The sequence below is a fragment of the Ochlerotatus camptorhynchus genome, unplaced genomic scaffold (genome assembly GCF_037179485.1).
Source record: "Ochlerotatus camptorhynchus isolate MF236.1 unplaced genomic scaffold, CSIRO-AGI_Acam_v1.1 ptg000447l, whole genome shotgun sequence".
Classification (NCBI taxonomy): Eukaryota; Metazoa; Arthropoda; class Insecta; order Diptera; family Culicidae; genus Ochlerotatus; species Ochlerotatus camptorhynchus.
The window spans coordinates 494,921-521,472 of NW_027040933.1; the positions used below are offsets into that span (position 1 = coordinate 494,921).

The following is a 26,552-nucleotide window of genomic DNA, read 5'->3' on the forward strand; positions in this document are numbered from 1 at the left end:
TTTTAGAATAGATATGCATTATAGTGTCCTGAAAGGAGTGAAAAAATTCGACTCCGAGGATTTTCACTGAATCAACTTCATTTAATAAATGAGGGCCGCTAGTGCAGTTGTTTAATCTCATAAAAAGAGACTTTTTAATGTTCAATTTTATTTTGCTGTAAATACTAAAATAGTTTATCAATTCCAGCATGTTATCAAATTCATGGTTGTTGCGAATGAAAATAGTGATATCATCTGCATATGCTAAAATTTTTATGAATTCTTCATCAATGTAACATCCCATTACGTTATCATACAACATCCTTATAAGGGGCTCAATGTACAAAATGAATAGCGCCATACTTAAAGGACAACCTTGACGCACAGATGAACGAACTGCTATACTATTCGTTAAAAACCCATTAAAAATAATTCTAGAACGAATTTTAAGTTTTAAATTATTTACCCGGTTTTGTTCAATGTCCATCATTTTTGTTTTAACGAAACCTAATTCTTTCGTCATATCTACTCCTAAATTTTGCTTTTCAGATATTTCCTTCAAACAGCCGTATAAAAAGCTTTTGGATTCAGAGAATCTCTTGTTAATTTCATAAGATTTTGACTTAAAGAAACTACGTGCTTTAGTTTTAAAATGATCATTCCACCATCGGCAAAAATATTCACTGTAAACTACTCTTCGTCTAACCGCAAGAATCTCCTTTTTAAAGCTACCACAAATGTCCTCATCGTTTAAGAGAGAAGGATTAATCTTCCAAAACCCCCTTCCGTATGAGATGACGTCTTCATTTTTTTTTCCTTTGGTTTGTTTTTTCCGTCGATCTTGTTTTCCGTGCTGAGCACCAATGCTACCGACGTGCCAGGAAGGCAGCTCCCACACCTGGACCCTACCTATCGACCCATCAACTCATTAACCGGGGACCAACGGTTTTAGTTCTCATCCGAAGGAAGGCGTGATCAGAGATGTTATGCCTCAGAACATCCCGGCGGCGCCGACTGGGATTGAACCCAAGCCTGCTGGGGTGAGAGGTAATCACGGACGTCTTCATTTGAATCTACTTGAAATTTCAAAATTAACGAATGATGATCAGAGAAACTTGTAGCTGTGGTTTCGAATTTTAGTACTCTGTCAAGAAAGTTTCTCGGAACATAAATCCTATCCAACCTTGACATGGATTCACCTCTGAAAAATGTATATATTGTTTTTCTATCCCTAACCCTCCCGACGTCTTGCAAATCAAAAGATGAAATTAGCTGGCTCAATTCTTGACACAAATTTTTGACGGCTCCGTTCGAATCACGCTTTAGCAGAATGCAGTTAAAGTCTCCTAAAATCACATTTGGGGCATCAGTAGACAAATGAGGAAGGATATCTTCCGAAAACAATCGATCACGTTCTTTTCGAAACTTTGATCCTGAGTGAGCATACACATTGATAAAGTTTACGCCACCAATACATACCGAAATTATTCGTCCATTGGGATTCATCAAAACGCTGGAAAATTGTATATTTTTTCTTATCAATACAGCAGTGCCTTTACGATCCTCACTGATATTGACCAAAGCAATATGACTTGGAATAAAACTAAAATCTTCGAAAGAAACTTCTTGTAGAAAAACAAAATCAATGTAATAGTTCCACACAAAATCTTTGAGCATTTTAATCTTGATTCTTGAGCTGATGGCATTAATGTTTAAAGTAGCTAAAATTCTAGAAAACATTTTTGATTCATTAAGCCACCTCCAGAGTGGTTCGGTTTACCTCCACCTCCTGAAGGTATCGCCACCAGCTTGGGGCAATCCAACTTCATATGTCCTTCTGCTTTGCAGAAAAAACATCGACCTTTCAAACCTTCATAAAAAACTCGAGCACGAAAATGCCCGATGTAGATGTTGGCAGGAATTTCCTTCGAAACCTCCATATGGACGCCTCGAATTCCAGTGAAAATGTTCACTTTCATTTCACTTGGGAACCTCTCTCGCACGTGCTGTCGGATTGTTCCGTATTGACCCAGTACATACTGGATCTCCCGATCATCGATTTCTGGTGGTAAGTTGAAAATGCGAACGTACCTGAAAATCCGTGATGCTTGGTCCACTTGGACCCTTGCTGTTCCTCCATCTTCGTACTGAAAGTTGTACGATTCATGTGCTTCGGAAATGAACGCAGAGAACGTGTGATCGTCGATTAGTTTGATGTAGAATTGTTCGCCATTTTCATCTTTGTAGATTGTGTGAATGTCAGCCGCCGAAAGTTTCAAAACGTCCATAGAAAACTTGAGTACATCCAGGTACGATGGTATTTTGCTGTCCGGTCCAAAAATCAACTTTACTGTGTTCTTTCTAACGCTGTTTGCCATTTTTACTCTTCCTATACAGAAAGATTCCGCTTATACAAAAGACAAAAAAAAAAGTGAAAACAATAGCCACAGAGGACTATTGTTTTAAAACACTCTATACTTCACGATCAACTCTAGTATACGTCTGAGCAGAACGAGCTCTTGTCCGCGAATTATCTATTATTCGAATGAAAATCGGCCATCACTAGATGAATGTGAAACGTCATTTCAAATATAAGGACTGTACATAAATAATGATACAATTTGAAAGGGATCGGGGCTAATCACAAATTACGTCCCCACGGTAACTGAAATAAACACGAGTGTTCACCGGATGGTGGTATGGCTGTTAACATAACCATCTCCTTAGCAGGTTTTTTTAAATTTTATTTGAAAACTTTTAATTTTTATTTCAGGATAGACACATATTACAATAGTTTTTTTTTACATTCAAAGTGTTTTTATGTTACTTCATACGCGAAATTAACGATTTTCAGAGTTGGTTGGAAATGCTAACATGAAGCTTTAGTGTGATGATTTATTAGCTAGAGAATGATCTTTAGAAGAGGGTAGGTGGATAGTTCCGTTAGAGTACGGCAGTATGAAAATTGAATAGAAGTTGAAAATGAGCGAAGGGCCATTAATGCGACAGTTTTGAAAGATAGACGCACATTTTTGCCTAACCCGTACGATGTACGCGGGGACTTGAAGTATGTCTCCAAGTCCACAGGCAAAAATGTGCGTCCCTCTTTTTGCTCATAAACTGACTGCGGCTGTGGAATAGTTCTAGCGACGTTTTCATCACTACCTAAAGCCCCACGTTTTTTTTAGGTTTTGTACAAGATTCATTCATTTTAATAGCATATTTACACGAACTAGCACCGTAATTTAACAAATTTCCATAAATTCCATGAAATTTACAAGGGCTGTCACTATCTGATCACTTTCGGATAGTGCTTATTCCTGTCACCAGGCGCGAATTAGTTTAAGCTCTTAGTAACCTACACTCTTATACCTCGCGAGGGGGGCGACACATCTAAATCTCAATTTTAGATGCTCAAAAAATCTCACACTAGCGAATCAATCTTCGACAAATCTTCTTGCATTTCTCGCATCTACATGCATAGCGCATCATCTTTTTCCAGGAAATCTTCAGAATCGTCATCAATCTTCTTTCTATCTACTCAGCGTGCGAGCAGCCAGCCACAGCACAACACAATCTTTACTGCAGCGTAGATAGAGTCGTCCCCCTCGATACCTCGTTCACATTACAACGTATATCACGTGATATACGCTGTCTTGCAATGAGCACTCGATTACCCACTTACGAAAGCAGTTGTCAACTTATCGACCTAAATAGAACTTCTCCGGACTAGAAGAGACACAAGCAGAGCCCTCCGTGGCCGATATCCTGCAAGGAAGGACAGATTGCGAGGCTATCGAGGCAAATTGACCTGAATGTTCAACCCCGACTGCTTCGTAATAACCTTATGCTAAGACTGCCTCTATGTCGCACAAATTATGGAGCGTACGGTGCGATTTGCGGACTGCAGAGAACATTCAACAGAGTTGCATCTGTTTTCGACTTTCATCTCTCCCGTGATGCGCTTCGTCGAAAGTTTTCTTCTGTTTTTCGCCGGCAGGAGTAACTGACTATAAGATATGTTTTTTAATGTTTTTTTGTGTTATGACCATGCTTGAATGTATTTTTTTACCATAGTTGATGTAAAACAACAATAAAACAATAAAACAATCTAGTTTTCACTGGAAATCCTATGTATGAGTGCTCATTGCAAGACAGCAAAGACATCATATCAATTCAATATTGATACGTTGTCTTTGAAGATTACACCTATATTACGTGATATTATATAGTCGTTATATTCATAGTCTGGCGGATAGAATCTCGGGAACCAATTGAGCTGTCAAATAGCGGAACCAATCGAGCAAATCACGATCAACAACAGAAAAGAGCACATCAGTTATTGCGAACAAAACTTCGGAACCCCTTTTCTCGTGACTCAAGACTCACCTACGCAAATTAATACCATCTTTGGGTTGGGGAAAGCTTCTCCTATCCGATGATGCTGGTAATTTGCGTTCGATTGGCGAGGAAAGAATAATCAACGTTTTGTTTATAAAAGTTGATAGAACCTTTTCAGTTGTTGGTCTACAATATATTGAATTGGTTCTGCTTTTTGATAAATCGAAATTCTATTCGCCAGACTATGAATTTAGCGACTATACGTGATATAGGCTGTAATGTGAATGGGGTATTAGCTACGGTTACCTAAAATTATCGGTAAAAAGCTATCGGTATTTTTTACCGATAAACATCGTTACTTTTTACTTTAAATAGGCTATTTTTTACTACGAATTAGGTTATTTTTTAATACCCCGTTCACATTACAGCGTATATCACGTGATATACGCTGTCTTGCAATGAACACTCATAGTGACTCATACATCTACACACTTAAATTTTTTCGCCGAAATTCCAACAGCCGAGTAGTTCTGCAATTTATATTGCTGAGACTAAGTAAAGCAATTGCCGAGACTCAGCTAACAAATAACATTTTGCTGAGATATCAGCTAGCAAACAGATATTTTGCAGAGATATCAGCAAAATTAAATGCCGAGGTAATCGGCTGTTGGAGATTTTACCGAGCTGGTTTGGAGATTAAGTTGTAGGTTTCACTGGAAGTCCTATGTATGAGTGCTCATTGCAAGACAGCCTATATTACGTGATATAGGTTGTAATATGAACGAAGTATTATTATTGGTTATTGGTAATCCATGATTACCGATAATTTAGGGATGTGCACTTTCTTCGATTATCGGTAATTTCTTCCGATATTTAGGTATTCTTTACCGACTTTAAGGTATGTGCATCTTAGCGTGTATACGCGTTAAGAAATTGCTCCATATGAATGAGTAAATGTGATCCAATCTCTGAGGGAGCTTCGTTTTCAGTGCATATGAACGTGACGCACTCTCTGAGGAAGATTCGTTTTCAGTGAATATACTCGCCCCACTGTGCCCTGACTTGGTGTTGCTAATTAACCACTCATAGGTGTCGCTTTTAAAAATGAGAACAAAATTTGTAACAAATTCACGGCGTTGACGGCGACTCTGTAGCTATGAGAAAATCCATAAGCAAACGTCAGACTGTGCGTGAAACATGGCACTCCACCGAAAATTCCCATAAGAAACTATCTAAATTTGCTGGAAGAGCAAATAATTTATATTAAAAAAATTATTTCTCGACGGTGCCGTCAACGCCAATTGGCGTTGACGAGAGCTCTGTAAAAATCTCAGGAGAAATCTGTCAGTCTATTGTCGTTTTCGTTTTTGCGGTGTAGCTACTCCGGTGCTACACTGCCGTACACCGAAATAAATTAGCGGGTGGATATAGAGATTGCTAAAGCATGATTGTGTCAGTGATTTGTTTTCATCGGGAAAATTTTCTGCTATGAAGTTTTTTTTCCCGATGAAAACATTTTGCGTATACGTATACGTGACGTAGTGTGCGTACGATAAACGTCAGCAATCTCTATAGGATGCACCTTTGTTTACAAACAAATATTCCTGCTTACACTACACCGGTGCTACACCGCAAAAACGAAAACGACATAATATGTATGGCGGACTTTTTCTTATTCTCTCACTCCAACGCAAAACCCCAAAATGTGTGTGAAGAAACGTCACTTCAGGACTGGTGTCAAGGCGAATTCCGAGGTTCATTCGGTTCTTATGTCATTTTTAATCAACAACGTTGTAATTTTTTTTATTCTTTTCAAGCCCTTATATTTTGATTCTACGTAACGCAGATGTTTCTCCATAACCACAATTCGATCGGCGGTGCGATAAGAAACACTGTATTGCAGGACTTCCAGTTCTTCCATAAAAGCAGAACGTTTACCAGTGCCGGCAACAGTGTCCATCGGAACCACCGTCATCAGCAACATCGAACAATGTCTACGACTAATGAAACCTACAACAAGTTTGACCTTCCGAAGCGCTATCAGGGCAGTACCAAAAGCGTTTGGTGAGTACTTGCGTACAAATTCGCAGCCGTTTTGCTGCAATTATAAGTGTTATTTATTACCTAATCGTACGATAGTCTGTTATATTAGATCATATATAAGGCCAGAAAATTAAGTTTATTATTTTACTTTTTTCTTTCGCCTATTTCATTTGGCAGGGTTGAATACATTCAGTTAGCGGCCCAGTACAAACCCTTGAATCTTGGCCAAGGCTTCCCTGATTATCACGCGCCAAAGTATGCCACTGATGCCCTGGCAGCAGTTGCGAATAGTACTGATCCATTGGCCAATCAGTACACTAGAGGGTTCGGCCATCCGCGATTGGTACAAGCTCTGAGTAATCTCTACTCTCAGCTTATAGGCCGGACTATTAACCCAATGACGGAAGTTTTGGTTACAGTCGGGGCTTATGAAGCTTTGTACGCGACCATTCAAGGTCATGTGGATGAAGGCGATGAAGTGATAATCATCGAGCCATTTTTCGACTGCTACGAACCAATGGTAAAAGCTGCTGGCGGAATTCCCAGGTTTATCCCATTGAAGCCGGTGAGTTGCTTTTTAAGTATCTACGTAGGTACTTGTTAATAAGTTCTTCTAACGAGAAATTTTTGATCAACAGAAAATAAGTGGAGGAGCTATATCTTCTGCCGATTGGGTACTCGAAAATAATGAACTTGAGGCCTTATTCAATGAACGCACGAAGATGATTATCATCAACAGCCCACATAACCCACTGGGGAAGGTAATGGATCGTAAGGAGCTGGAAGTGGTGGCCAATCTCTGCAAGAAATGGAACGTCCTGTGCGTTTCTGATGAAGTGTACGAACATATGGTCTATGAACCGTATGAACATATCCGGATCTGTACTTTACCTGGCATGTGGGAACGAACAATCACGATCGGTTCTGCTGGTAAGTTAACTACAATTTCGCAAAACTTGAATCTCCATTGTTCTATTTCGGGAATTTCGAATCCCTTTGGAATTTATTTGACGAAAATGTATTCTTATGGCACCTAGGCACGTTATTATTGGAGTATATTTTTGTTTGCCACACAATATACAACTTCATGCATTGGTATGTTGGAAGTGAAAGTACGTCAAAAAACACGTGAGAGGAGGAGGAGGAAGGAAGAAGATGTTATAATACTTAGCATTTTTTTATTGTAGTTACTTTTTACACTCTTGGGTCATTCGTTACTTGTCCGAGGATAAGATTTAAACTGAATTTAATCGCATATCAGTCCTATATGGATTTTGATAAATTTTTAGATTAAAACGCTATCTATTATCTATATCTATTTTCCGACAATAATATTCGAAGTTTTAGTTCTACGGGTTCAAACGGGTTTAACCACGATGTTTTCTATTTTGATAGAATAAACCAAGTAGATGTCATAAATACCATGTACTCCATCAAATCAAATGCTCTTGGAGTCGACATGCTACCAATGAAATTCTTAAAGGCTATTTGTCCTGCTCAGGTATACTTTGACTGTGCAAGTAATTCTGTTGCTGAAATTTCTCAGAAAATTAATGAAGACTTGAAGAGGATCCTAGATTGGTCTGTAAAGAATATGCGTAGCTTGAACTCCAAGAAAACAAACGCAATTTTTTAATTACTTTTTAAAATATATTAAAACCTTCATTGCTTTTAGACAATGAAACAATTGAATACGTCGATAATGCTACCAGCTTGGGTATCCGTATTCAATCCAATTTTGGATGGGATAAATATGTGTTGTCACAATGTGGAGAAATTTATGCTTGTTTACGTTCACTTCACATAACATCATCATTTCTTAGAACTGATGTTAAAATTAAACTATTCAAAAGCCTCCTTCTTCCTTATTTTTTGGCATGTGATTTTCTCCTCGATGATGTATCTGCTGGTACGTTCAATAAACTTAAGGTGGCTCTTAATTCATGTGTTCGATATGTTTTTAAATTAAGTAGATATTCTAGCGTTTCTCACCTGCAACATCATCTAATAGGATGCCCTTTGGTAAACTTTGGCAAGCTACGCTGTTGTTTATTTTTGCATAGTCTGTCGAGAACAAAACAACCCGGTTATCTACACAGAAAATTGCAAACTTCACAAAGCAATCGGTCCATTAAATAAATTTTGCCAAGACATCGCACGTCAAAGTACGGGAACTCATTTTTCGTGCGAGGTGTAGTTCACTGGAATTCTTTACCCAATAGTCTAACTAATGTAAATTCGTTAACAGCATTTAAGAGAGGATGTATTGAGCATTTTAGTTGAGTAGTAAATGTAGTTCAGTTTGTGTTACGTATCATTTTTGTTTTGTTTTGTAATATACTTGTGGCGCTTGTTATACTTTGCTATAATCGATGTAACAGAAGAAAGACATACGTCTTAAGTTACAAAATATAAGTCAATAAATAAATAAATAAATAAATATTATCAATGGGCATCTGAATACTTTTATATTACGATAAAATTACGGACTTTGATAATGACAAATGTGAAAACTACACCAAGTCAGTTTATCCCATCAAGCAAATAATCGCATATCAGTCCCATCATGAAATTCAATCCTCCTGAGATCAGGTTACCGTTCAGCTGTTTGAATTGCCATATTTTTCGCTAATATAACAAAATATGCAAGTTTTTGCAACTTATTCTAACTTGAAAAAAAAATATCAATAAATTTACTGCTGTGGAGTTGGATCTAAATCGACTGACAACTACTCCAAGTCATCTGATTTAAAAATAATTGACTCTGACTCCTTTCATACAAAATTCAGTAATAATTTACATATAGGACCCTCTGTAATACCCAAATGTCCCAAATAGACCAGTGACCAGAAGTGACGCTCGACTCGAGTTTCATAATAGGATTTCAGGTTTATTTGATGAATCATTGTTCCAATAATTTATCCAGCATTTTCTGTGCTGCATTTAACAAGAATATTCCACGGAAAATGGTTTGAGATATATTGCTTGATTTTCAGTATTTCCAATTTGGGGATTATTATCTTTAATTATCGGACAAATTGGGCCGAAGGGTCTTCGATTTCTATGAAACTTCGCCCATAGGTAGAGTTCATAAATTTATTGCAAAGGTAAATTTCAAAAAAATCAGGGTTGCCAATTTTTCCGGAAAACCCCTAGTTAAAGTTTTCTAATTTTCTCGGACACCACCAACTTAAAAAAATCATAACTTTTGACCAAGCATCGCACAGTCAAAGTCATTCAACAAAAAAAATATTTGAAATTTTGTCAGCTATTGATAAAAGATACAATTGAAAATAAATTTCGAATGAATCTTTTCTCCATTAAAGGAAATCCAAAAGAAAAACTGTGGAAATTATCGTCTGTATCATGGATTTTTATCAAAAACATGTTTGCATGTTTGGAAATGTATAAGCTCGGTGAACATTTCAAGATAGTATCTTATACCATTAAACTGATGACCGGTCTAACAGTCTTCTTTAAAAAAAAATCAAATTGTTATAATATGACCTGGATGAAGTCCCTTGCGCTGAACTGGCCCGCTTGACGTGCCGCAAGGGCTCATTAAGGGTTCCTACTTGTAGAGACCTGAAGCTAAGTGCTAGTTCCACAGTGACAATACCACATCATTAAGTTTTCCCAAATTGTTGTACTAACCCTTCATTTCGATGACTGTATGATTGCCGAAATTATACGGAAATGGGTTAGTGATGTGATATTGTTTATACAAGCTGAGCGTGGGGTCCTAGGTGACATTGATCGAGTCTCTTTATCGATTTGCTCCTTTGCTAATAGCTGCACACATCGAAATGTATGCTGCAATGGCTAAAAATGTCTTTTCATGCCTGTGGGTTGCAGGAAGAGGATCGATGAAGAGAGTCTGTCGGTGTCGCTTGGTACCTTGTGCAGTGTTCCGCTTGTATTATTTTCTTTGTTTTATTGCTAATACGGTTTTCTCTTTTTGTTGTTTTCTATGTCACATTATGCCTTGTTCAGACTATAGAGTTATAACATGCGTTATAACTGGCAAAACGTGCTGATCTGTATCTACTGTCTCCGAAAAAGCGGTCACTAAATCCTCACGCTTGTTGTTGTGTGACAGCTTTAGCCGACAAGATGTACACAGTTTCATTTTATCCGTTATCATTGCATGCCTTTCGAATGTAACTCAAACATATTGTTTTGAGTAACACACCGCAAAGATTTCCTCACTTCTTTGTGGCCATCTATTTCGAAAGGATTACAGCAATATTCTTGAACGTTGTAGTACGCTACCTTATCAATGAGTAGTCCTGTGGAAGTTTAAAATTTGTTTTCGTGTTAAAGGTCTTGGAAGTGATCAATAATTAAGAACTCAGTAATCAGTAATCAGTAATTAAGAACTTACGTAAATTTGGCTTCCTTCAGAATAAACAAGGTGAATACACTTGCTTCCGATTTTTAACACACTATTTGATGAATTCCTATAACCAACAGTTACTGACTGATACTTCAACGAGCTTTAGCAACTCTCTTTATTCAAATCAGTTATAATATCTTCAACACATATCTATCTATACCTAAAAACGGGTTTTAACGGTGTTATAGATAGTGACAACGGTTCTATAACATTCCCCAGAAAACCATTCCCCCGAAAATCATTCCCCAGAATGCACCATTCCCCAGAATGTACCATTCCCCAGAAAAGTATAACATGTATTAGATTTACTATTTTTGTTTATTATAGTCACTCCTGAAATCTTCTTTCGTGTATATAAATAGAAGAAAGAAAAAAACTTCTTAATGGGTCAAGGGGTTTTAGGAGACCTTAACACTCCGAATACGGTGGGTAAAAAACTTTACGCCGACTACGATGCCTCCGAAAAACGTGTAACGGCAAGTTTGCAATGGCACCACTTAGCCATTTCTTAATTAATTTCAAAAATTGTGGTACCTTTAGAATTCCTAGGGTTTCTAGATGATTTTGATTGCAAAAAACTTAAAAATAGAGTCGTCTACTTTTTTAAAAAGCGAAAAGAGTTGTTACACGTTTTTTTGAAAAGTGTGTTTGTAGGGTTTTGCAAGTGGCGCAAGATCTGTAATATAGATTAATGGGCACAAATGTTCACAATTAGCCAGAATACAGTCATGGTTCCTATATATGGATCCTGGACACAACGGAACGGTCCTGGAAAAATCCGGAACATCCGTAAAAATGGTCAATCCATGATCCTGATCCTAGACCTCTGCGGTTTTTTTTGAAAACATTAGGAACTGTGATATAAACAAATATTTGGGGTCGTGACATAAAATGTACCTGGATGGCCATGGGACCGTCCTCCGGAAGATCCGGAACATCCGTAAAAATGGACAATCCATGAAACTGATCCTAGAGCTCCGTGTTTTTTTTTAACATTAGGATCTGTGATATAAGAATGAATTTGGACCATGGACCCATATGGCCATGGGACCGTCCTCCGGAAGATCCGAAACATCCGTAAAAGTGGACAATCCATGAAACTGATCCTAGAGCTCCGTGTTTTTTTAACATTAGGATCTGTGATATAAGAATGAATTTGGGCCATGGACCCAGATAGCCATGGGACCGTCCTCCGGAAGATCCGGAACATCCGTAAAAGTAGTAAATCCACGATCCTGATCCTAGAGCTCCGTTGTTTTCTTGAAAACATTAGGAACTGTGATGATAGAAAGAATTTGAGCTTGTGACATAAACTTGAACCTGGATGTCCATAGTACCGTCCTCCGGAAGATCCGGAACATCCGTAAAAGTGATCAATCCATGAAACTGATCCTAGAGCTCCGCAGTTTTTGAAAAAAAACACTAAGAACTGAGATGATAGAATGAATTTGGGGTCGTGACATAAACATGGACCTTGATGGGTATAGGACCGTCCTCCGAAAGATCCGGAACATCCGTGAAAGTGGAAAATTCACGAAACTGTTCCGAGAGCTCCGTGATTTTCGTGAAAACGTTAGGAACTGCGATATTAGAATGAATTTGGGATCGTGACATAAACATGGACCCAGATGGCCATCGGACCGTCCTCCGCAAGATCCGAAATTTCCGTAAAAGTGGTCATTGTATGAAACTGACCCCAGAGCTCCACTGGTTTTTTTTTCGAAATCACTTGGAACTGTCATATATAAATTAATTTGCGGTCTAGTCTAGTCTAGTCTACACATACACAGCCAGTACTTGAAAGAATCCTGGAAAATGATAGAAATACATCTATCATTTTTCTTGTCATTATTAATGCCTGCTGCACATCAAGGATGTGAAACAAACAATAAAGCGGCCAGGCCTACTGTGTAGCGTTTAGTTAATTTTTGTGGAAGTGAATGTTTACCATGTCTACTTAATAAGTATAGACAGTGGTTAACATTTAATCCACAGGTAATCAAAGAGCGGGGACATACCGTACCAACCGCTCCGTATGCAGGATTTGAAAATAGGCTATATAAATCGTTGGGAGTGACAGAGCTAAGAAAGTTAATGTACACTTCTTGGTTGTCCGATCTCCTGGGATGGAACACAGGTATTTACCCCTTGTGTTCGAGCGTACAGTCCTCCCTCCGTACAAGCGTGGACGGCACCGCCCACCCACTGCCATCCCTCAATCGATCCAACCGACCTCAGTCGAAGGACAACAGAGAGCGGTGTGCGGACGTAACCTATACGGAGGGAATGCTGCATTCGCCTAGGTTATAGCGCCCTTGCTCGCTATTCGATATTCGCTGTCTACAATGAGAAGAAACAATGCATGAACTTACAACACGCCCCGCATACACGTAGTACCGATATAAAATGTATATTGGTACTGCGTGTACACTTCCATCATCAAAGCAATTCCTGCTTTGTAGATGGCACGTATTTAGTAGGATGTCTCCTAAAAAAAATAGGATGTCTAAAATCCATAGGATGAAAGTTAAGTCTCATCCGAATCAAATGATTCCAAATGCTACGGATTCATAGAAATTAAGTTTAAATAGATAAAAGTAAAAAAAGGAACAATCTCACCAAATCAGTCCAAGTGAATCCTTTGCAAGCAGCTCTGTCACGTTTGGTGTAGTAGTTCCGATCATAGACCCGCCTTACGGGGATCAATCCTCAGGTTTAATAGAGTCAATTGCTCCTTGACGCAAACACGAAGCGACCGCTCATAAAATCATACAACGCTTAAATAAACTGAACTTAACAACTATCACTTGCGATGCCACAAATTTCTGGAGCGGGAGCATAAGCGAAATCTAATTACAACTTCACAAAATTGGAGAATAAACGGAGCAAAAATTGACGGCTGAAAATTTTCCATGTCTTTTTTCGAGCACAGCACACTACGATTCTCATATATAAATTAATTTAATTTTAATTTGCGGTCGTGACATAAACATGTACCTAAAAGGCCATGGAACCATCCTCCGCAAGATCTAGAACATCTTTAAAAATGTTCAATCCTTGAAACTGATCCTAGAGTTCTACGGTTTTTTCGAAAGCATGTGGAACTGCGATATAAGAAAGAATTCGGGGTCATGACATAAACACGTACCGGAGACGAACCAGCCCAGGGCTGAAAGTCTCCTTAATAAAGATAAAACAAAACACGGACCTGGATGTCCATAGGACCGTCCTCCGGAAGATACGGAACATCCGTCAAAGTGATCCAGAGGTTTCTTATATCACAGTGTTTAAAAAAAAACTGCAGAGCTCTAGGATTAGTTTCACAGTATGATAAATTTATGGATGTTCTGGATCTTTTGGAGGACAGTCTCATGGCCATTCGGATCCATGTTTATGTCACGACCCTAAATTCTATCTTAAATCGCAGTTCCAAGAGTTTTAGAAAAAAAAACCACGGTTTTTTCACAGTTTTATCGATGATCCACTTTTACGGATGATCAGGATCTTCTGGAGGACGTTCCAATGGCCATCCAGGTTCATTTTTACGGATCTTCCGGAGGACTGTCCCATGGTCATTCGGTTCCATGTTTATGTTAAGACTCCAAATTCATTCTAATATCACAGTTCCACGACTTTTCGTTCTTGGATCAATTTTATGGCTTGCAATCGGGCTAAGGCCTTGTTGTCCTTTGCTGTCCGAAGAAGTCGTCTCCACTGTACTAGATCCATGGCCAGACTTTGCCAGCCTTGTAGTCTGTGAAGGGTCCGCAGGTCACCTTCTACTTGGTCGACCCAGCTTGCCCGCTGCGCGCCTCTTCTTCTTGTTCCTGTTCGGGCGCTTTCGAGAACCATTTTCACTGCGTCGTCGTGCGACATTCTTACGACATGCCCAGCCTACCGTAGTCGCCCAATTTTTGCAATGTGAACGATGGATGCTTCTCCCAACAGCTGGTGCAATTCTTGGTTCATTCGCTTCCTCCACGTTCCGTCATCCAAGGACGCGTTTGTCCTCCACGAGCATAGTCACGGTCTCGTGGCAGTAGACGACCACCGGTCTAATCAGCGTCTTTTAGATAGTCAACTTCGTGGCGAATTTTATTCGACCGGAGCGACCTCCAGAGTCCAAAGTAGACACGATTCTCTGCCATAATGCGTCTTTGAAATTCTCTGCTGGTATCATTTTCGACGGTCACCAGTGAGCCCAAATACACGAACTCATCGACCACCTCGATTTCGTCACCGTCCATCTGAACTCGGGGTGGGAGGCTAACATTGTCTGCCCTAGAACCTTTTCCTTTCATGTATTTTGTGTTTAATGCGTTGATGGCAAGTCCAATCCACCTAGCTTCAGCCTTCAGTCTGATGTACGTTTCCGCTTTTGTCTCAAAGTTCCATGCCATGATGTCGATGTCATCGGTAAAGCCAAGAAGCTGTCTTGATACTCGTGTCTATCCCAACTCTTCTGATCACACCTTCTAACGCGATGTTGAACAGCAGACACGAAAGTCCATCACTTTGCCGTAACCCCCTTCGAGATTCAAAGGGACTCGAGAGTGTCCCCGATACTCGAACAACGCACATCACTCGATCCATCGTTGCCTTGACCAATCGCGTCAGTTTATCTGGAAATCCGTACTCGTGCATAATCTACCATAGCTGATCTCGATCGATTGTGTCGTATGCGGATTTGAAATCGATGAACAAATGATGTGTAAGCAAGTTGTGTTTGTGGCATTTCTGCAGAACCTGCCGAATCGCGAAAATGAACCCATGAATTCCTGCTGGTATTGCCCAAGAAATCTCTTGCAAATGGTGACAGGCGGCGGCGTATAATTTGGGAGAGTACCTTGTAAGCGGTGCTCAGCAGTGTGATCGCGCGGTAGTTGCAGCAATTCAACTTGTCGCCCTTTTTGTAGATTGGGCATACAACACCTTGCTTCACTCCTCCGGTAATATCCCCTCCTCCCAAATATTGGCAATTACCCAGTGCAGCGCTCTAGCCAGTGCTTCACCACCGTATTTTAATAGCTCACTTGGTTGTTGATCTACACCAGTTGCTTTGTTGTTATTCAGTCGACCGATCTCGTCCTCAACTTCTTGAAGATCAGGGGCCGGTAGCCTGTCGTCTTCTGCACGTGCTCCAAGGTCTGTTGCCGTGCCACCGTCGTTTTCTGCTGCATCACCATTGAGGTGCTCGTCATAGTAATGCTTCCACCTCTCAATTTTATAGACTGACTATTTTACGGATGTTGTTGATCTTCCGGACCACGGTCCCATGACTATCTAGGTACATGTTAAAGTCACGATCACAAATTCATTCTTATATCACAGTTCCTAATATTTTTGGAAAAAAACTGCGGAGCTCTAGGATCAGTTTCATTGATTAACCTCTTTTACGGATGTTCTGGACTTACCAGAGGATAGCCCCATGGCCATTAGGGTCCATGTTTATGTCATGACCCCAAAATATTTCTTATATCGCAGTTCCACATGCTTTCGAAAAAACCGTAGAACTCTAGGATCAGTTTCGAGGGTTGACCATTTTTAAAGATGTTCTAGATCTTGCGAAGTACGGTCCCATGGCCTTCTGGGTACATATTTATGTCACGACTGCAAATTAATTTATATATGACAGTTCCAAGTGCTTTCGAAAAAAAACCGTGGAGCTCTAGGATCAGTTCCATACATTGACCACTTTTACGGATTTTTCTGATCTTCCGGAGGACGTTCCGATGGCCATCTGGGTCCATGTTTATGTCACGATCCCAAAATCATTCTAATATCACAGTTCCTAACGTTTTCGAGAAAACCACGGAGCTCTCGGATCAGTTTCGAGAATTTTCCACTTTCACGGATGTTCCGGATCTTCCAGAGGACGGTCTCATGGCCATCAAGGTCCATGTTTAGGTCACGACCCCAAATTCATTCTATCATCTCAGTTCTTAGTGTTTTTTTTCAAAAACTGTGGAATTTTTCGGATCTTCCGGAGGACGTTCCGATGGCCATCTGGGTCCATGTTTATGTCACGATCCCAAAATCATTCTAATATCACAGTTCCTAACGTTTTCAAGAAAACCACGGAGCTCTAGGATCAGTTTCGTGAATTTTCCACTTTCACGAATGTTCCGGATCTTTCGGAGGACGGTCCCATGGACATCCAGGTTCATGTTTATGTCACAAGCCTAAATTCTTTCTAACATCACAGTTCTTAATGTTTTCAAGAAAACCACGGAGCTCTAGGATCAAGATCGTGGATTTACCACTTTTACGGATGTTCCGGATCTTCCGGAGGACGGTCCTATGGACATCCAGGATCATGTTTATGTCACAAGCTCAAATTCTTTCTATCATCACAGTTCCTAATGTTTATAAAAAAAACGCGGAGCTCTAGGATCAGGATCGTGGATCTAACACTTTCACGGATGTTCCGGATCTTCCGCTGGGCTTAGCTAATATGGCCATCTTGGTCCATGACCCAAATTCATTCTTATATCACAGATCCTAATTTAAAAAACAACACGGAGCTCTAGGATCAGTTTCATGGATTGTCCACTTTTACGAATGTTCCGGATCTTCCGGAGGACGGTCCCATGGCCATCCAGGTACATTTTATGTCACGACCCCAAATATTTGATTATATCACAGTTCCTAATGTTTTCAAAAAAAACCGCAGAGCTCTAGGATCAGGATCACCATTTTTACGGATGTTCCGGATTTTTCCAGGACCGTTCCGTTGTGTCCAGGATCCATATATAGGAACCATGACTGTATTCTGGCTAATTGTGAACATTTGTGCCCATTAATCTAAATTACAGATCTTGCACCACTTGCAAAACCCTACAAACACACTTTTCAAAAAAACGTGTAACAACTCTTTTCGCTTTTTAAAAAAGTAGACGACTCTATTATTAAGTTTTTTGCGATCAAAATCATTTAGAAACCCTAGGAATTCTAAAGGTACCACAATTTTTGAAATTCATTAAGAAATGGCTAAGTTGTGCCATTGCAAACTTACCGTTACACGTTTTTCGGAGGCATCGTATTCGGAGTGTTAATGGATCAATGGGTTTTCCCTTCTTTGAAAATATCAGAAAAGGAAATAATTTATTCTTTGGATAAACGATAAAGAAGGGAATATTCCCTTCTTTGAATATATAAAAGAGGAAATAATTAATTCTTTGGATGTATTATAAATAAGGGAATATTCCCTTCTTTTCATATATAAGGAAAATATATAATCAATAGCTTTTCGAGGGATTGGGGGTAATGCCCATTCGGGATAATAACGTGTGGAACAATGTTATAAATTTGTAATCGGTAGTTCAACGTTCCATGCACCGATTTTTTAATCCATCACGAGAAATTCTTCAACTTCGAACAATTCTTCGATTAGGTTTAAAAGTTTCCGACTGGTTGAATTGGATTGCATAATAGACCCTTTGACTTTTTAAATGATGAACGAAGTGCTCGAAAACTTGAAGGTTGTCATTTTCTAAAGAGCTATAAAATGGTTTGGAATTGATAAATACACAGTTCCATAAAGTAAACGTAGTGTATCATCAATAGTAAAGTGAAACTAATCAGAGAGTTTTATCATGAAAAATATATTAAATCAAATGTGTACAATTTATCGAGAATCTCCTCATCTGTCGTATAAAAATTACCACTTTAGTCTGTCTGTCTTTCTGGGGTATGGTACATTCTGGGGAATGCTTTTCTAGGGAATGGTGCATTCTGGGGAATGGTTTGCTGGGGAATGGTTTTCTTGGGAATTTTATAGAATCGTGGCAACGATCACCCGAACGATCTGTTTCATAATGTCGACCCCTTGATTTTAATATAATTTAATTTGATTTTATTATAATATAGATGGGTAGGTAGGTATTTATGCTGCTACGCGTATAGAAGGTGTGCGAGGAGAAAGAACAATTTGATTTTTTAAAAGTAGAGCGCTAGACCGGTCATCAGTTTTTCGGGCATATCTCAAAAACGGTATAAGATACCATCTTGAAATGTTGAAATGTCCTCCGAAAAAAAGTTTAACATTTCCAAACATGAACACATGTGTTTGATTAAAATCCATGATACAGGCGATAATTTCCACAGCTTATCTTTTTGTTTTTCACTAATGGTGAAAACCTCATTGTACGAATTATGTTTTCAATTGTTTTTCTTTATGAATAGTTAACAAGATTACAAGTAATTTTTGTTAATTGACTTTGACTATGCGATGCTTGGTTCAAAAGTTATGATTTTTTGAAGCTGGTGGTGTCCGAGAAAATCGGAAAACTTTAACTAAGGTTTTTCGAAAAAATTGGCAACCCTAATTTTTTTGAAATTTAGTTTTGTGAATATATCCATGAACTCTACCAATGGGCGAAGTTTCATAGAAATCGAAGGCCCTTCGACCCAAACATGTTCGGTAATTTATAAAAAAAAATCCGCTATTAAAACAATCATAGTAAATTAATTGTTAATTTTGTCAAGTTAAAATCAGTGGTAAGAAAGCTTGCATAATTTTTTATATTGTAACCCTCGTCTAGGGTGACAATTAATAACCCACCCTTTTAACGTGTTTGCCACGAACGTGTGCCTTGTCTGTTATGAATTGTTTTTGTTTTGGTCGCACGCTCGGCAACATACTCACCACTGCTTCATTTGTAAATATTTTAATTTGTTATTTTCATAGTAGATTTTATTCGTGTAGGCATGTTTTTAGGATTAGAATATAGTGTAAAAATTATCGTTTTAAATTGTCTCCCGTCTAGAATAAAGTTAGGTCCCGTTTCTCCTCCCGCTGCAAAAGAAGGCGAAAAACATAAGCAGCAGAACATTCGAGCGCGGTTGCAGGAGAACGATGGCGGTTATTGTATATAGTATATAGTACGGAAAAAGGAGAAAGTTACGAGACACGGTAGGAAATCGACGCGTTTTTGGCCCCGTCCGTTTAAGTAAAAACGAGAGTTGGAGTTCCGTTTTCGTGGCGTGTGTCCGCTGGAGGGATAATTCCCAGCATCGTCGCGTGGAAGTGACGTCGTTTCCTCGAAAAGTGCCGTGGTTCGTGAGCTGCATTAGTGAAGGGTGTCGGATCGCCGCCAAGGGAAGCTAAGCGTAAAGGATTTTTTCGCTTCCCGGCTAACCACCAAGGATCCCGAACACCCACCGTCCTCACTGCGGTGGCTCAGCCAGTAGAGCCAGTCTCGCCACCGCAGTTAAAATCCAAGGAGGAACGAAGCAGGCTGAACCGAAGGAGCGTTCGCCTGGGTAGTGCACTGCGGTGACTACCGGGACCATCTACGGCGAGTAGTTGGTCCGGTGATTCGTCACCATCGTCGGCGGGGGGGTTTCGATAAAGGAGCCTCGCTCATCCCCCCGCTAAACGCCAAGGACCGCTGCTAGACAGCTAAAAGTGAAGGAAAAAACGCTCGACACAGACCGTGTCTGGAGCCGACGTGAACAAACAGCAACCGCCGCCGCTATCGTCGAAGGGCCCCACCGAGTGACACCGAGGACAACGAGGAGAAAAGGGAAATCTTAAATTGCAAAATTTCTTTCTCTTTTTTATCGTTAACGCCCAAAATCCGAACGTCTTTGGAGGAAGTACTAAGACTAGTAGCACAAACGAAGTGACAGACGGAGCGGCTCGAAAACTTTGGTGACTAACCTGCTATTTCAATTTTTTAGTGTACCACATGGCAACACCACTACTACTGGATTGTACCACATGGCAACACTACTACATAGAATGTTTTGGTTCTATCTCTTTCACTCTACTCAAAACTGAAATGCATAAAAAAAATGACAAAATGATACACTCTTTGCACACTGTCAAAGAATCATTGTACACAAAATCAACTTTGAGCTAAACCAAAACAAAAATACTATCCCATCTGGTGGATGATGGCACAAGCTTCTAAGAATATTTTATTTCAGTGAACCACATTATTTTAATTGATTTATTCGCCAGTTAGTCGTCTGTCATTTCGTTTGTGGCTATAGGCTGGCAAGTAAGCCGCAACTTTCAATATCAGCGAAAAATATGGCGATTCAAAAAGCAGAACTGCAACTTGACCTCTGCACGATTGAATTTCAAGATGGGACTGATATGCGATTACTTTACTTAATGGGACAAACTTACTTGGTGTAGTTTTCAAATGTTTCATTATCAAAGTCCGTCGTTTTATCACATAATTTGAAAGCATTTAGAAGCCAATTGATAGTAGATAGCGTTTTTATCTAAAAACTGTCGCATACTGATGAAGTTATTTCCGAAAAAAATAACGGTTAACTTTTCACTAAGATTTCAATATCTCCTACTTTATCTATTTACTTAATAAAATAACAGACCTAGCTCATAAGTCATAAAATGATGATTTTGATGAAATTAGAACTTTGTTCGAAAACAATATTTGGTAGGTAGGTACAGTGGTTTTTATTTGACAAAACTAGTTAACCAAATTTGTTTTCTGTTCTAAACCCGAGTAATTTGAAAAAAATCAAATAACTTCTGTTCCAATTTTATTATGAAAAAAAAAACATTAATCGTAATAATCGCTCTATCATGTTCTTTTATGCCATACAAAATTATTATTCATAAGCAGAAAGCTTCTGTTGATTTTAATAACTGAACTGTCCTGTCCTTGCAGGTAAAACGTTTTCCCTAACCGGTTGGAAGATTGGATGGGCATACGGACCTGAGTCGCTACTTAAGAACCTCCAAATGGTGCATCAAAATTGTGTCTACACGTGTGCCACACCGGTGCAGGAAGCGATAGCAGTTGGATTCGAAATTGAACTGAAACGACTTAACAGTCCAGAATGTTACTTCAATAGTATTTCTGGCGAGCTGATGGCCAAGCGAGACTACATGGCCAAGTTCTTGACAGAAGTTGGAATGAACCCAACTGTACCACAGGGTGGCTATTTCATGGTGGCAGATTGGTCGTCGCTATCCTCCAAGGTGGACCTATCGCAGGAGACGGATGCACGAAAGGACTATCGCTTTACCAAGTGGATGACCAAGACAATCGGATTGCAAGGAATTCCTCCATCGGCCTTCTACAGCGAACAAAACAAGCATTTAGGCGAAGACTTTGTCCGTTACTGTTTCTTCAAGAAAGACGAAAATCTACAGAAAGCCGCGGAAATTTTGCACAAATGGAAACGCACTACTTGAAGAAAAGGGAATGAATATTGATATTTTTGCATTTTGATTTTAAAGTTGCCATGCATTTTCTCACGCCTTGGGAAGTAAAACTTAGTATGGGGTTTTTTCTCCTAAAATCCAAAATAAAGCTATTTGTTTAATGTAGTACATTTTCAAAGATGAAGAAGCATTTGGAGGCGAACCAGCCCAAGGCTGAAAGCCTCCTTAATAAAGCTAAATAATAATAGATGAAGAAGCATACATTATTGAGTAGGTACTGTTGATTCGGATTATCCGAAAGGTAATGGGGCTTATTACGGATGTCACTTCAGGGTGAAAACTTGTCACTTGTCATCACGGTGAAGTGGTTCCCATTTGATTTGTACGGCAATCACGTCTCTTATTCTGAGTATCACTTCCTTATCACCGTGTAGTGACACCCATAATAAGGCCCAATTTTTTACGTTTTATTTAATTTGGTTCATTGCGGTTGTAGGGTTTGGGTGCACTGCAGAGACAAGACGAAATGATGGATTTATCAACACTTGACATACGGGCGAGTTCGAGAAGAGGAAGGGGAACGGGATGAGGGGGAGAGGGAGATGTGATACGGAAAGATTGGTCGATAGACGCGAATAAACGCTTCTCGGTAAATGAAATAGCAATTACGTGGTATTTAGTGAGAAATAAGAAATAACCTTTCAGCTCTACAACTTACTTGGCGACGAGGGAGAACACAGGGTAGGTATTGAAACCTGGATTCTGTGAAATAGTCGGGAAATTTGTTAAAATAGTTTTAATGTATCGGCTTGCTTTCAACGTAAAAAAAATTAAAGGGTTGTGTCCTAGACACGACCGCAGTATGACCACAAACGAAGTGACAGACGACTAACTGGTGAATAAATCAATTAAAATAATGTGGTTCACTGTAATAGAATTTTCTTAGAAGCTTGTGCCATCATCCACCAGATGGGATAGTATTTTTGTTTTGGTTTAGCTCAAAGTTGATTTTGTGTACAATGATTCTTTGACAGTGTGCAAAGAGTGTATCATTTTGTCATTTTTTTATGCATTTCAGTTTTGAGTAGAGTGAAAGAGATAGAACCAAAACATTCTAGTACATTTGGTGAAAATGCTAGTTCAAACCAGTAGTAGTGTTGCCATGTGGTACAATCCAGTAGTAGTGGTGTTGCCATGTGGTACACTAAAAAATTGAAATAGCAGGTTAGTCACCAAAGTTTCGGAGCCGCTCCGTCTGTCACTTCGTTTGTGCTACTACCATAGAGGTAACTCTAAGACCACTGGGTCCCGAAGAAAATCATTATTATTTTTGGCTCACTCAGTACCAGAACAACGGTCCCAAGCAGTCCCAAGCTATTTCACTCACCCCTGCATGTTCTGCATGAATCCACACACCCCTGATGTTATCTGTCAAACTTTCATAGCGAATCAAAACAAACATAGTGTAGTAATAGAATTTCAACTAGAATAGGGTACGTTAATCGTTTGCTTGGGACCAATAGGCTACTAAAGTGGTGAGCCAATTTAAAATCGTTAGTTTCGTATTGATTGTTGCTACTACTAGATTGAACTAGCATTTTCACCAAATGTACTAGAATGTTTTGGTTCTATCTCTTTCACTCTACTCAAAACTGAAATGCATAAAAAAATGACAAAATGATACGCACTCTTTGCACACTGTCAAAGAATCATTGTACACAAAATCAACTTTGTTCAAATCAAAACAAAAAAACTAACCCATCTGGTGGATGATGGCATAAGCTTCCAAGAAAATTCTATTACAGTGAACCACATTATTTAAATGGATTTCTTCACCAGTTAGTCGTCTGTCACTTCGTTTGTGGTTGTAGTATACAAAAGTGTAGTGAGCATCGCGGAATTGCATTTGCCGCACAACCGTTCGAGAAAGGAAGCAGTCATTTCCGGCCGAGACCGGCAGATGAGCTTTAGCCAACAAATTTCATCACACCACGCAACTGCAACATCAAGGTCATCGAGTTCACCAGCCGGCGAGCCAGCCGGTGCTTTGTTGCAAACACTCGAGGGCAACAATAGAACGATCATCACCATCATCCTCACATCAGTAGATCATCGTCATCAGCCACACTCCGTGCGCTTGTGTGGAGAGCTAAGTAAAGGCCGGCGCGCAATAGATACGTTTTCGGGTTTTTTGACAGATGGGCTAACTGTCAAAAAACCTGAAAACGTATCTATTGTGCGCCGGCCTTAACAAACGGTTATCTTCCGTTCTCCGCAACCTGATTAATCTCCATACAGCGTTGATTAACTTTGCTGACACCTTTTTGTTTTTTTTTTCCTGAAAAAGTTTTCATTTTTTTCTTTTTCTTTTTCCCTTGCGATTTTTTTTTTTGCAATCTGATTAATCTCCTTATAGTGTTGATTAACTTTTCTGACACCTTTTTGTTTTTTCCTGAAAAAGTTTTCATTTTTTTTTCTTTTTTTTTCACTTACTGTTTTTTTTTTGCTGTCTGATTAATCTTCCTATAGTGTTGATTAACTTTCCTGGCACATTTTTTTTGCTTTGTTGGATTAAGTATTATTTTTACAGTTATATTTTCTGGATAAGTTTTTTTTCGCAAACTTTTTTTTTCTTTTTTGTTAATTATTATTATTTTATTTTTTATTTTTTTGTTTTCTTAACGCATATTTTTTTTTCTTGTTTATGTCGAAGTCTGTTGCGGATTTACTTAAGGCCCCGCAATGGATGAAACTAGAGTCGGTGTATAATGAGTCACGCCAAGAGTGAAGCCAAGTCTACCTATTGAACTGTCAAACCGGCTACCTATCGTGCAAAGTAAACAAGCATTACGATGCTATGAGAGCTCCACGAAAGGTATTGCAATTAAATATTAAATATAACCGAAGAAATGATCATATACACGCAGTGAGCATTACATTTGTCATGTGATACGTTTTGTAATGATCAGTAATGACAATTTCTACTATTTTTTCCTTAAGATAATTCCACAAAATCACTGATAATTATAATAATATACTACAGCCGTTATTTTTTTTTCTTGCCAGAAGTCATTTGAAGTTGATGCAGAAGTCCTCTGTTGCCAAGTTAAAAGAAAGGGAATCTTTCGAAAAACGTGATGCGAGTTCAACTGTTTTTCTCTTGGCGTGACTCATTATACACCGACTCTAGATGAAACCAATGATGGCGGGGGTATTTCGCTACCAGATATCTCCGACGATGAGTCTGTTAAATCTCCATCATTCGAAAATCTGCTTCTCACTGAAGAGAAAATGGATACCTCAGGGGACTCTACTTCGGACCCCAAAACGAGCACTGGAGCTTACCGAAAGGTGATGTCTAAACAACAACCTCCTTCATCCCCTGCCCCCCCCCCTTCTCCACCATCGCCCCCTCGTCCACCTGTTCCCCCTACTCCAACCGCTCCCTTAAAAATTGCTGCGACCCCCGCCATAAAGCTTACCCAAGCGACTCAAAAGGTCCGTGGGTTTTTTTTTCCGGCCCAAACAAAAACCTTTGAATATTTCTCGGATTTCGAAGGATCTGACAAAACATTTTTCGGCCGTAACCGATATCTTTAAGGTGACGCCAAACAAACTGCGCGTTACCGTTGATGACCCGAACCAGGCAAACCGGATTGTTGCCTATGAGCTTTTTACGATGGAATATCGAGTCTACATCCCCAGTTGCGACGTAGAAATCGAAGGAGGGGTCACCGAAGCGAGTCTAACTTGCGAAGATTTCCTTCATGCTGAATCCTTCGGTATTGATAAAAACCGTGCCCTTCCGAAAGTGAAGATTCTGGATTGCATTCAAATGCAATCAGTGTCTCTCATTGGCACGAAAAAAACGTACTCTCTGTCAGACTCGTTCCGTGTGACCTTTTCAGGATCGGCTCTACCTGACTACGTTGTAATTGGGAAGGTTCGACTGCCTGTACGCTTGTTTGTACCGCGGGTAATGAACTGCTCAACATGTAAGCAACTTGGTCACACCGCTGACTTCTGCTCCAACAAACCGAGCTGCGATCAATGTGGCGAGCTGCATGCAGATGGTCCTTGCCGGGCTACTGCAAAATGTGTTTACTGCAAGGATACTCTGCATGCTTTGGTTGATTGTTCGAAGTACAAACCGCAGGGAGAAAAACTTAAGCGGTCTTTGCAAGCTCGCTCCAAGAACTCTTAAAAAACACCGCTTCATCTTCCCAAACCACCCCAAAAACCAAAAATACATACTCCATTTTGCCAGATGATGATCAGGGCTCTGACTCAGAGGTTGGTGAAGGTAGTCCCTTTGTCTTTAAAGGCAACACGAGAAAGCGATTAAGAAAAAGCGTCACTCAAAATCCCCGTAAGACCTCTCGTATGGACTCCCAACCTACCTTGACAAATTTAAGAGGTAGCGGAAATGTACCGAAACCTCCACCACTGGGATTTAAATCTTGTAATTTTAACAAGGACTTTCCGCCACTTCCGGGATCATCTAAAACCCCAGATATCCCAGTTTTTCAGCCAGAAAAACAGCTGAATAATCAGCAAGAACATGATGCCATGTTCACGTTTTCTGGAATTGTGGAGAGCATCTTCAATATATTCAACGTCTCTGACTCAACTCGGAACATTATTAAT

General features: G+C 39.5%; 1 protein-coding gene across 1 annotated transcript; it reads left to right on the plus strand.

Annotated features, from left to right (window-relative positions):
* Positions 1–6,135: 6,135 nt before the first annotated feature.
* Positions 6,136–22,072, plus strand: Kyat (Kynurenine aminotransferase). The gene is made up of 4 exons (XM_065234933.1): positions 6,136–6,384; positions 6,541–6,928; positions 7,002–7,293; positions 21,406–22,072. Exons 1-4 carry the CDS (start codon positions 6,167–6,169, stop codon positions 21,933–21,935), a joined length of 1,428 nt encoding a protein of 475 aa, XP_065091005.1. The 5' UTR covers positions 6,136–6,166; the 3' UTR covers positions 21,936–22,072.
* The last annotated feature ends 4,480 nt before the right edge of the window (positions 22,073–26,552 follow it).

Excerpts from the sequence above, each read along its gene's own strand:
- Kyat (XM_065234933.1), top strand. The coding sequence starts at position 6,167 with ATGTTTCTCCATAACCACAATTCGATCGGCGGTGCGATAAGAAACACT. Across the intron at positions 6,929-7,001 it reads GGTTTATCCCATTGAAGCCG|AAAATAAGTGGAGGAGCTAT; the intron begins GTGAGTTGCTTT and ends TTTGATCAACAG. Across the intron at positions 7,294-21,405 it reads AATCACGATCGGTTCTGCTG|GTAAAACGTTTTCCCTAACC; the intron begins GTAAGTTAACTA and ends CTGTCCTTGCAG.